We start from the raw sequence: 12,839 nt of genomic DNA, 5'->3' as shown, positions 1-12,839 counted from the left end.
GGAAGGTTAAGGAACAGTCACCACGAGGTCTGCTGGTGTTTCATGTTCATTTGAATTTATTAAGGCTTTGGTTCTAGAAATAAAGAACTTTTGCACATTTTGAAGAGAAAAAGGGATTTTTGCCTATTACTTATACTTTCCTTATCCTGTCTGTTACTGTGTATCATCAGATCGATGTCTGATCTCCATCTGATTTTTCATTGTCTGTTACTAAGGGTTTTGACCATTTTTCAAAATTGAGCAAATAAAAGTAGAATTAACTAATTTAGAGGATACAGAAGCAGATAAACGTTAGATGAGATGTAGTTGCATCAGCGAAAATTAGTTCAAAAAGTCTAAATACATTAAAAGGCTCAGAAAATTAAGTTAACCTGAGAGCGATGTCTTAAGCGTGTCTGTGGCTGGTGCCGTTACTCTACTTCTTACAGCACACCATCTCAGTGGATGAAGTATTACTTAATAAATTTGATTCTGTTCACCCTATGGAAGTTTCATACTGTACCAAATTGAAATGGCTCAAAGAGCTTCTTGAACAGCATATCAGTAAGAGCTGGAGGCAAAGAAAAACGAGAAAAAAAAGCAAAGATTTACGGATGGGTAGATCTGATATACTTTACGACGATCAAAAAGACCATACCGTGCATAAGTTTCTGGCGATGTAAACATGTTGCTTTTGTAATCAGTAATATTTCAAATAAGTCTTAAAATCTTGACAAGAAATTCAGAATATCTTTTACATACATATAACAAAATAAGACTTAATTATAAATAACGAAAAAAATCTTTTAGTATTTTATACTATCTTTCTGTTTGAAGCTTAAATTTCAACCTTTTGTTATTTTGTTAGTTTTACTTAATAATTCAAAACTAATTACTAAGGTACAGATGAACGTTATCCAGAAATAGAGCACTTTTTACTTGTATTACCGCAAAAGACCGAAATTGGAGAATGTCCACTTTCAACGATGCATGCGTAAACATATAACTAAATATTAGGTCTTCCACTGATGTAATTGCTCTGCGATTGTAAACAATCACTGGTGAATGTCAACATTAACCACATTTCGGTCTTTCGTGGTAACAAATCTAACGTATTAAAAAATCTTACCATCCAGGATTTTCAAAGATGTTCCTCAGTATACAATGAGGAACCAAACAATTGTAATATCCCAGACCTATATAAGATCTCCAAATTTGATTTTTATCAACGACTTCCCTTAAGTACTGCAGTAATTCATGTTCACCTAAAGGGAAAACAATAAAAGTTTTTGCTAACGAAAAAATAATGATTTCTTTCATAAAGTTGAAATTTCTTGATAATGTTTTTTTACTTTTCATTGAAATTTTAAATGAACAATTTAATGTTTTTCAAAGTTGAAATCCTAACCCTACATGAATATTAATAAATATCATATCTTTTAATGAATAGATAGTTGAGCTCATTTAGCACAAAAATTTTCATAATTATTAGAAAAGTTTTTAAATAGTGCAATATATTAAAACCGACAGCAAAATATTTTTTTTTCGTTAATATATTGACTTCATAAATTTTAAAGTAAACAAGGTAGAAATTTTAAAACAAAGACGTTGACAATATTCAAGTTTACTGTAAGCACTACCATAAACATTTATTTAATTTTTTACTTATTATAGCTCATTCTAAACTTGGACTGCAACCAAAAGGTTATCAATTTTAAGCTTCTGTGCAGGAACAAACAGCAAGACATCTTTTCTGTGTTTATTCTTATATTAAAAATTCAAATCTGGTCCGATTATTTAACGAACAACGTTTGAGCATTCTAGACGTAATTAAATTTGATGTGTTACGGATGATCTTATTTGGTGTCTTAAAGATTTCGGAAATTGTACCTTGAAATAATAGATCATCTTACATGTAATCCAGCCCGTCAGATGTAATAGACATCTTTACCAAATGACATCTTTAGATGGCATTTTAAACAACGGAGTAAAAAAAGAGTTGGAAAAGCTCTGTTGGTCAATTTCTCCGCACGCAGTGATCTTTTCAAAGAGTAATCCAAACGATAACAAATTGGTTCATTTTTAATATTTGGATCTCCAGTTCTTCACTATGCAATTTTACTTGGTTATTTAATTATTTAAAATTTCATTTCGAGGTTTTAGCACTCTTACAGCGTTTCCTGCGACTTCTACGAATATGAGTTTTGCACGTACATTTAAGACCTTATCCTGCTTATTCATTTTCTAAACGTTAGTAATGTGTTTTCTGAAGTATTTCATTAACTTGCAAGCCACACATCTCCTGTGTAAAGAGTCTTGTAAACGGCTTGTTGTTTGTTGTGCTGAAAGATAAATAATTTATCAAATGAAAAAAAACTCGAATTTAATGAAAAAAGTGTATAGTAGGATTTTGGCTTGAGCCTTGCTTTGAAATTTACCTTACTGCAATTTGTGCAAACAATATACACTAGGTATCTAGGGTGCTCCAAATAGTGTTGACGTCATCAGTGTCAAGTCACAACAAACAGCCAATCAGAAGCGAGTACTCGACAGATATAGATACATAATGACATGCGTAGGGGAGACCGGGGCAAGATGACGAATGTCTTAATTTTTCCGTTTCCCTCTAGGGAGCAGCATCACCTGGATACTACTGCGGCCCTCCTATCGGCTGGTCGTTCAGCAATAGCATAAATACGCTGAAATAGCCATTTTTTTTCTTAGTTCTGAAGCTCTGATTGTCTACCGCTGTCACGTTATAACTTACATGCATGTGTAAATAAGCTCTGCTACAGATACAGGCATGATAGATCGTTTATCTTTTGTATTTATGAGTAACTTAATTTATGCACTGCCTATTACCATGAATAAAAGTCAATTAATTGCCTTCATTTAAGGCAATGAAGACGAATCTTTTCAAACAGGCAGTCCGGGGCACGATGACGGGCCGAAACACGGGGCAAAGTGACAAGGCTTCTCTTTACAAGTTCTGCTTGTAAAGAGGAATGTTATGACTCTCTAATAGAAAAATGAATCCAATGCTGCAATGCCAAGAATGGTGGCATATAGAACGTTCCAAATTATGAAAATGTCATTTTTATTTGTAACTATTGTTAGCCGCACAACTAAACACTTCAACATTACGTTGAAATGCATTACGCTTAATTTGATAATTTGTATGGTGTAAAAACACAGTTGTTATTTGTTAAACTATGTAATATATTCAAAAAATAAAATATGTTCAACCTTTTTCAGTGTTGTCATTACAATTTAATAAGATTATGAAAAAATTAAAATATCAATCATTTATTTTATTTGAAAAATTAATTGGTAATGTATTTAATACTACAAGGGACAATTCTAACAGCTCATGTAAAATTAATTTTATTATCCTTGAAAATAAATTAATAAACAACAAAAGCTTTTAGCATAGTCGCCCCCGTCTCCCCTCCATACTACGGTTACTTACATGTTGGATTTGAATAGTATGGATACATTACAAGCAGTTGTATACTTAAAAAAAGGTTTTTAATTGAAAAAAAAAGAAAAAAAACACCTGTAACTTTTTAAGTAACGTTGTTGGTTAACGTCTTTGGAAAGATATTTTTTTTTTCATATCAATTCTAGTGTGCAATTATTTCTGACGGCAAAATAATATTTTCAAATACAAATTGAAAAACGAAATAAATAAATAAATAAACAAATTAGCGTTTTGTGCAATCAAGGATCAAATTTTAGAAACAAATATTTCTTTTTCGATTAACACACGTGAAGCAGGTTTGGTGAAAGTGGCCAATTGAGTTAGAGGATAATTTGGTCTCAGAAAGTACAGCTAAATAACTAATGGGGGTCATTGTAGTTTCTCCGAGGAAAATACACTGTATAAAATGAAGCAAGAGAAAAAAAAACTTCTGACTGGCAAACCTAGAATTGCGCCTGCTGTGACATAATTTTCTAGTTTCATATTTAAGGAGGAAGGAACCTTCCGACAGCACCCTCACTTGTTCCGAAAATAGGAACAGAATTGAGCAGCTTCAGATTTTGTGTCAGCAGAGATTTGGAGGCGCTTTGGGTTCGTTAAAACTTACGGGTGCTTCGACATTTTAAACGACAAATAAATATTTTCTGCAAAAATATGCCTGTTTGAAGTGTTGAAGGCAAAAACTATTTACATTCTGTTCAAATATTAATTGAAAAAACCAATGGTTAAAAAAATTACGTTTTTTTTTTTTTTTTTTTTTTTTTTTTTTTTTGTAGTGAACTACAACTGCAACTATTTTATTACAAATATAGTAACTATAACTACTTTTTTTTAAATGTAGCGACTGCAAACTACTTCTGAAATGTAGTCGCTGCTTTTAAAAAAATAAATAAATGAAAAGCATTTACAAACGCACCCACCGTTGATTGAACGAAAAATATTGAACAGTTACTCAGATTAATAAACTAATTAGTTCAGATTAATCTCATTTGAGCATGGAATATTGCTTAGAATTATTTATATATATTTTTTCCTTTTCTTTTTTAAATCATCTTTTACAAATATTCGCTGCAAGAAAGGATTAAAAAGTTTAAATCAGAATTGAGAGGAGTATTCTGTATAGCACTTAAAACTATACGCATTTACTTCATCAGCTTTTCACGCATATTAGAAACTGATGAATTCTTTTTGAAATTGAGCACTAAAAGTGCTTAAAGGATAAAAAATAAATAAATAAATAAATGAATAAATAATACGGATCATATTCATCACTCATTAACACCACTTTTGTATTCAGAAAGCTGCTTCACAGATTTGACACCTAAATGTCAACCTAGGGTTCAATTTCAGATAAGCTTATGACGGATTGCTTTGACTTTGGTGGAAAGGGGCTAAACTGAGGTATAAAATGAGAAGGGGTGTTTGAGTGAGAGCAAGGTACAATTAAGAGAGTTAAAATGGTATACGTAAAAGAACTAGTACTTATGCAATGAAATCATGAGATAATAAAATCTTAAGCATTGAGCTAAGGGATGAACCACAAATGATGTTACACATTGAGAGGGGGGGGGGGTCATGAAATTTCGACACTTTGCCGGGGGGAATGAGGGGGTAACAAGAATTGCGAACTCACGCATTTTTTTTTAGAAATACATTCATTAAAAATAGCTTATAAAGGGGGAGGGAGTAAGATAAATTGTGAAACACTTTGTGACAGGGAGGGGAGGGGTCAAAATGTTGATAAAAAGTGCGACATCATGTATGGACAGCCACTTATAGACATTTTAATTATTTCATATTTGATTTTGATCAAATAATCAATCATTGCGGTTTCAAAAAATGTGACACAGCCTAATTTCAAATTCAGATAATTAAGTGTGAAAACAAATCATTATATTTGACAAAAAAGCATGTTTTAGATTTATTAATTTGAAAATGAATGAAAATAAACCACAAATGCAAAATAAAATTTGTTTCTCATACTGCTACTTTTGAATACATTGTAGAGGAATTTAGGGCAAAGGCGAAATAGTTGAAATATTGTGGGGACTAGGGAAAACATAGGGCAAAATGATATTTTGCTTTATCCTACGTATAGTGAAAATTGAAATATTTTACGGATAAAATATTTTCTTTTTTATTATTAAAAATATTTTTTTAATGAATAGCTGTATAAATGAATGAATAAAAAATGAATGATTAAATTTAAGAATTAGTTATGAAAGGATAAATGAATTAATAATTGAGTAAGAAAATAAGAGAATGAATAAATGAATTATATATGTATAATGTACGAATCGATTAATGAATGAACACGTAAATGATTAAATCACTGAGTTTATAAATAACTGAAATAAATTACATATTTCACTTTACCCAACTTACTTTTCCTGCATGCATTTAAGAAATAATACTGAGCATTTCAATTCAAAACGTAATTAATAATGAATAAATAAATACTGCATTGAACATCTGTTGGTTTCAATCAATATTTGAAATGTAAATAAGATGTTTATAATTTTATAACAATGAAAAATATTTTTATATAGGGGAAAGGGGGGCACATGTGAACATCTTTTTCATTTCTGTATTTTTTGAAGAAAATTATTAATTTTTCAAAGCAAAAGTGTCTTTTCTTTGTGTCATGCAATTTTTCGAGATTTAAAAAAGGTATGATAACGTATTTAAAATGATTTCAAGCGTAAATTTTTAGTCAAATTAAAACATTTTGGTACATTTTATTTCCTGTAACTGTTCTATAACGTTAAATTCTTGATCAGCTATTAAATGTAATAAATATTTAAAAAAATTACAAATACATTTATGAAATGACTATAGAAAAATAACAATCATAAATGTTTGCACATTTTTCTAAAACTTATAATATCCTACACTAATATTCATATTACGAAGAGGATATAGGAGCTGTTTTTCACATGTGCCTCAGATGTTATGTTCACAAGTGCCCCATCATCTACCTAAGGACAAAACTGCAAAAATAAAGAATTTTTAAAGCAATACAAAAAATTAAATGTTGTCAAAATTTACCTGAATGTTCACACAATGGCATGCAATAGTTAAGGTTAAGCTTTCATTTAGTTTAAAATGTATTTTCACGTGAAGAAGACAGTGATAAAATTTCATGCAACAGCTGATAAAACAAAATTATCATCACAGAAGCACAAAATTGTCCATTGGCTCTAAAAGTTTTGTCAAAAGTAGGACTCGTACACGGGATAATTTAATTTTTTTTTGCTTCAAGTTATTCCACTAAACCATACAATATTCACATGCGTCACACTTTCCCCTACCTCAAAATTATTAAACATGAGTAAGGTATACACACCAATAGTGGCCAGTACTTCAGTAATGGCCACTTCAAAGTTACTTATATACTTTGAGGAAAGAAATGAATAATAATAATGTGATTAATACATTTGTATTTAACGTAACTATCACATTGAATAAATTTTATTCATCAGTTACAATTTGAAGTAAGTAATGTAAATTCTTCGGATGGGAGAATGTCAGATGGCCACTACTGAAATTTTCAGACTTTGGAGTGGCCAATACTGGATCAAACTTGAGGTTTGGGAAAAAATGGATAAAAAATTGAACTAATTGAAATTCTCGCATTTTTAGAAAACGGAACGATTAAGAAAGAGTTGGGTTATAATACACTGCTCAAAACAATTAGGGGAGCAAGCAAAAACGTGAAGAAAACCGGGCGAGACGGCCATGTATTGGCATACAATGGATAGTACACGCGTATCAATGCGCAATACAGAAAAAAAGACGTAAAATAATTGGAATTAAGTTTTAATGCTTTGAAAGTATGGAAAAAACGCTAAAAGATGATTTAGGGCAACAATTTGGTTACATGTAAATGATGAAAAAAGACACTGTTTAGACATGATGCATAAGTTTTAATAAGGCGTGTGGGCTCCTCGAACACCTAAGACTGCTGCACACCTGTTTGCCATGGATGCGATGAGGTTATCTATCTGACTTTGGGGAATACTGTTCCACTCCCCAAGAAGTGCAATTTCCAAGTCTCGAACAGTAACAGGCGGCCTTGATCGCGCAGCAATGCGTCGTCCGAGCATGTCCCAAACATGCTCGACTAGATTCAGGTCAGGAGAGCACGCTAGTCATTCCATACGCTGTATTGTTTCAGCTTCAAGCATGTTCTCTACCAGACGAGCTCTATGCGGTCGGGCAATATCATTCTGGAAAACAACGGAATCTCCAATGGCTCCAGAGTAAGGGATGACATGAGGTCGCAGTATCTCGTATGCATACCTTCGGCCAGTCAAAGTGCCATTCCGAATGATATGCAGGTCCGTACGTCCGCCTATGCTGATTCCACCCCATACCATCCAACCAACTCATCTGTATTGTGACTTTTCACGAATGAATGCGAGGTTATTTCGAGTGCCCCTGTCCCTCCATACCAGAAAGCGTCGGATGTCACACTCTAGGCTGATTTGGGACTCATCTGTAAACAACACTTGGCTCCAATCATGTTGCTCCCAATCTCGATGTTCAGCATCCCATCATCTTCGGGCAGCACGGTGGCGTGGGGTCAACGGAATGAGGACCATTGGCCTACGTGCATAGAGCTCTCCCTCATGAAGCCGATTACGTACTGTTTGGCTGGACATCCTTCGTCCTGTTGCCAAGAGTAACTGTCTTTGCAGCTGCGTAGCATTCTCTGTTCTGTTTCGACGGGCTATTAACAGTATATACTGGTTATCAGTTGCTTCAGTGGCATGTGGCCGACCTTGCCCTGGTCGACGTCTAACATTTCCTGTCTCTTGGAATTGATTCCAAAGCCTTGCAACAACACTTCTGGAGACTCAAACAGCGTCCGCGACACTACGTTATGTTTGCGCGGATTCCAGTCTGCCTATAAGATGTCATGTCATGGATTCCGGTAAATCACTCTGTTAAGACATTCTCAAGTAACCTTGTCTCAAGAAAAAATACTGTGCAATCGAATTTCACAGTTACGGCAATAAAACGGACGTTTCTGCAACATCTCGATTTCTGCTCTTATCTCCTTTTTCTGGTTTTTGACGTCATGAACACTGATTGGCATATAAAGTTTTCTTTTTCCGTTTCCTGGTAGGCTTAAAATTATGGATGTTTATATGTACATACATTTTATGTTATTTATTAGTATGCATCTTTGCGTAATTTTGTTAAAACCATGTGCTCCCCTAATTGTTTTGAGCAGTGTACATTCGTTCAGTTTCAAGAGAGGTAATTAATAGTGTAGACCCACAGTTTAAAAATATAATTCAATGTCGCCACTACTAGTGCGTTTTAAACTTTGAAGTGGCCACTACTGAAACACTGGCCACTGCAGGTGTGTTTATCTTATTTAATTTTGAAAATAGTTTGTATTAACAGGTACCTTGATCTTTAAATATAACTATTTTCTGACTGAAATAAACTACACGTTTAATAACGTTAATTAAAATGTTTCCGGATAGTTGGTAGTAAAGTATTTTACTATTTAACTTAGCCCTGCTACATCACTTTACCTCACACCACTTTTGAAGAGCTATGCATATGGTAATCGCGTTCTTTTTAATCAAATATTTTTTATTTTTCCCTACTTAAAAAAGCTCTTCTGAACTTCCTTGTTATAGCATTAAAAATGTTTGCTTTTAACTCGGATTTCAAAATCGAATGTGTCGAAATTGAATCCATACTCTATTTATTTATATTTCATTAACAAGCACTCCAACTGGGGTATTGCATTGAGCATAATTGGAAAAGAAGCAATCGGTCTTCAAGATTCATAAAAACGTTAGACGAAAATAAATAAATAAATACATTTATCAGTGATCATTTCTAAGATTGATGAGATCTCAAATTTGTTTTAGATGTATAATAAGATACAGTCTCATTATTATAATTTTCAACCGTCTGCGACATTTTTAGAAATGATCGTAGCACTTAGTTACAAAACTTGTCTATCTTCCCGCCATGCATAATTATAGATCATATTTCCTATTGTGCAAGTCGAAATGGTCAGACTCTATCTGGAGAAAGGTCTGGTACCCTAATCTAGAACAATTTTGAAAATTCTCATGTTACTTGTGCATTTTGGAGGTATCAATCTATATCAAACTGGATCAGGTTTTGAAAGGTGCGTGGGAACACTCAGGAAGATACTGATGTTGTGGTATCTTTGTATTGTTGTTGAGATAAATTCATACTACTACTATGTTTTCCCTAAAAATACTTGAAAAGAAAATTTAAAAAACTTAAATATTTCCAGAAAAAATCATGTTTCTGTTCTTCGGGATTATTTTAAAATTTTTATTTTACAAAAGGAAATTTTATTGTTATTGTAGTATTTTTCTTTTATCTCGACTAGGAGAGAAAATATCTTATTGCTGCAAAATATGTTTTTTTCTTTACAATGTAAGGGGGGGAAATGCTAAGCCAAAGAATAAAGATTTCGGGTAAAATTTCTTTCTGATTTTGATGTTTTCAAGAAGATTTAGGAGATTGTTTTATCATCATTCATGAGTGCATCACATAATTGATTATTTTATAAATTAACTCAAATATGCAGGACACCCAGAATAAGCTAAGCGATCTGCAAAGTTATTTAGAAGAAAAATTTAGCAGAAATTTTGAAAAAAAAAAAAAAAAAAAACCTTTGCAAAAAATTTTACTTTACCTTTGGGGGAGTCTATATTCAACAGGCGATTCAGTCTTATGTTTTCTGGCACTGTTTTATTTATTAGTTCATCGATGCTCTGAAACAAAAATAAAACGACGTGAGAATTAAAGTTATTGAATACAGTTCAATTATATGAAGTACAGTAGAATCCCGTCAGACGACGCCTCGGTATATCACGGAATCCGCTATAATGCGGTTGCCATCATGTCTTCCGCTGTTTAAAAAAAAAATATTTTTTTAAAAGTTCTCTTTTTTTGGAGAAAACTATACATATATATATATATATATATATATATATATATATATATATATACGGGAATGTTAAAATTGATGTTTTTTTCGTACTTTATTTTCAGCGACAACCAAATAAGCAAGCTTTTGCAATGAAGCTAAAGTACAATAGATGACAAAAATGCGAAAAAATGAAAGATGAAAAATCTGCAAATGCTGCCCTTTAGCTTTCCTCGGTAGAATGAATAAAATATTTTTCTTCCATCACCCTTGGTTTTATTTGATTGTTAAAAAGTTCTAATTTTTGGTAGTTTCTGTATTAGCTTATAAAGTCAAAAAGGAAGCACCTAAAAGTAAACTGGTTAAGTTCTAAAATTAAAATTTTGGACATAACTAGTACAAAAAGTAGAAGAAACTGTCATCCGTTTTTGGGAATAGGAGATGCTATTAGTAGTAGTTTGAAGGTGCTGCTATGCAGTATGATTTAGAAAAAAATTTTAATGTCGGTATAAGCTTTGCACATCCTTCACTCAAAACCAAAAAGAGTCCACTTAAATCCTTTTGCTATAACTACTATGCGAAGTCGAACTTTTAAATGAACTGGTTTTGAGATTTAAAATACTTAGCATAGTTTCTGATGTAACAATGTGAATTCAGTACAAATCGCACCCCGGCAAAGGAAAAGGATCCAACACTCAAAAACGGCATTGTTGAAAATCAAGGTTTTACGCAATAGTCGTTCTAAGTGATTTAGTCTCAAATACTACTAAACGTGCAATTTTTTTAAAAATCTGATGTTTAGTGGTGACAGTTAAGTGCCCATACTGGGACAGTTTTGAACTTTTACCTTTAGTAACACATTAATCATATGTTTTCCATTTTAACGAATTATTCTATATTTAGGAAGAGACTTAGTACTTCACCTCAGGACAAGGTATCGAGATGCAGATATGTCCCTTTAAAAATAAAAAATAAAAAAAAGTTCATTGTTCCAAGTTAGGGATCCTCCTCCCTAACTTGGGACACTCAACATTTTGATTTTTATTCTATGTATGTAGCAATACATAATAGTTTGGGACACCGATTATCATTTTTAAGAAGCATATTTTACTACTAAATAAAGAAAAATAACAGATAGAAATAATAACCTTTAAAAAATTTTGGATGTGTACTCGCTCCTGAAAATATTGATTGTGTTCCCAGTCTTCTTAATTCGTTTGAATGCAATGTTTCCGCACATTTGGAAGCATAAAAGTATTTGGTGAGCTAAAGTAACTCCTCTCGTGCAGCTGAATCTTAACCCTCTATATTCCTCATTTCACGTCCTTTCCTATTCATTTTCATTCCTACACATGAAATTCAAAACAAATAAACTAGTCTCATCTATATTTTGCGACGCATTTTTATTAGTATGACTAACATTTGTAATACTTTCTTTTATTCATCAATTGATTACAATTTTTTTTTGAAGTGATAACTTCTTATGGGAGGGTAAACCGATTTGAGACATAACGCGCGTAACGACGCAACTCTCGTCTGGCATTCCTTGCGTTCGCGCATACAACAGAAGTGCGTATGGTCGGGGAAATTTTGTTTCTTTACTCTTTGAGTCAGCTTTAAGCGTTAAGTGACAGTAGAAAAAGTAATGAAACTAACAGAAGATGGATAATCGTCGCAACATAACGCAATCTCCTAACGAAAGATGAGTTTAATAATGCAATATAATACCAATAACATTGTAAACAATATATATTCAAAACAGCATTTAATCTTCAAATTTATTTTCAAAACAAAAACATTTTTGCGATTAGTTATACTAAAAATATCTCGCTTCATTTAGGGTTTTGAACTGTGATAAGGAGTACATATTTTAAACGAACTTCATCCCCGCAGACTCCGCAACGCGGGAGCTGGAGACGGCCGAGAAAACAAAAATAATAAATAAAATTTAATTTCTTCATCACAGAGTAAAATCTAAAATGTTTCGTAATTTGAGTGTTTTTTTCTGATAAACGAAATATTTAGAAACGACGCATCATTTAATCTATTGTTTTTGCGCCGACACCAAAACTTATGTTTAAAAGTAGTCTGAATGGTGATCAAAGAATTTAATTATTTTTCATTTAGAGCAATTTTAAAGTCTGTTCTTTTTTTTTTAAATAAAAATCTAACCAGCAAGCACCTTTCTCTCTGCCTTACGTATTCAAACGTTCAATTCAAACAATCAAACAAAAGTATATCAAGAATTATTCAATTTATTCCATAAACAGCTTTTAAATTATACACAAGAAGGTTCTGCTTTAGTTAATGAAGATTATTATACAATTCCTTTAATTTTAACCGGAGATTTTAATGTTAATTTTGCTTCTGATCGAGTTAAAAATTTAGTATCGTTTCTACAATCCGAATTACAATTACAAATGATTAATAAGCCAGAAGGAGTCA

General features: G+C 32.3%; 1 protein-coding gene across 1 annotated transcript in view; it reads right to left on the bottom strand.

Moving 5' to 3' along the window:
* The window catches only part of LOC129231052 (glycine dehydrogenase (decarboxylating), mitochondrial-like), an 84,622-nt gene that overhangs the window by 62,055 nt on the left and 9,728 nt on the right, over window positions 1–12,839 (bottom strand). The window contains exons 2-3 of the mRNA XM_054865300.1: window positions 10,161–10,239; window positions 1,109–1,244 (exon numbers count right to left, since the gene is read on the bottom strand). Of these exons, the coding sequence (XP_054721275.1) occupies window positions 1,109–1,244; window positions 10,161–10,239 (215 nt within the window). The remainder of the gene's footprint in view (window positions 1–1,108; window positions 1,245–10,160; window positions 10,240–12,839) is intronic.

The sequence above is a fragment of the Uloborus diversus genome, chromosome 10, assembly GCF_026930045.1.
Source record: "Uloborus diversus isolate 005 chromosome 10, Udiv.v.3.1, whole genome shotgun sequence".
In the NCBI taxonomy this organism is placed as follows: Eukaryota; Metazoa; Arthropoda; class Arachnida; order Araneae; family Uloboridae; genus Uloborus; species Uloborus diversus.
The sequence above is the reverse complement of the archived record's forward strand: the minus strand, read 5'-3'. Positions and strand labels throughout refer to the sequence as shown.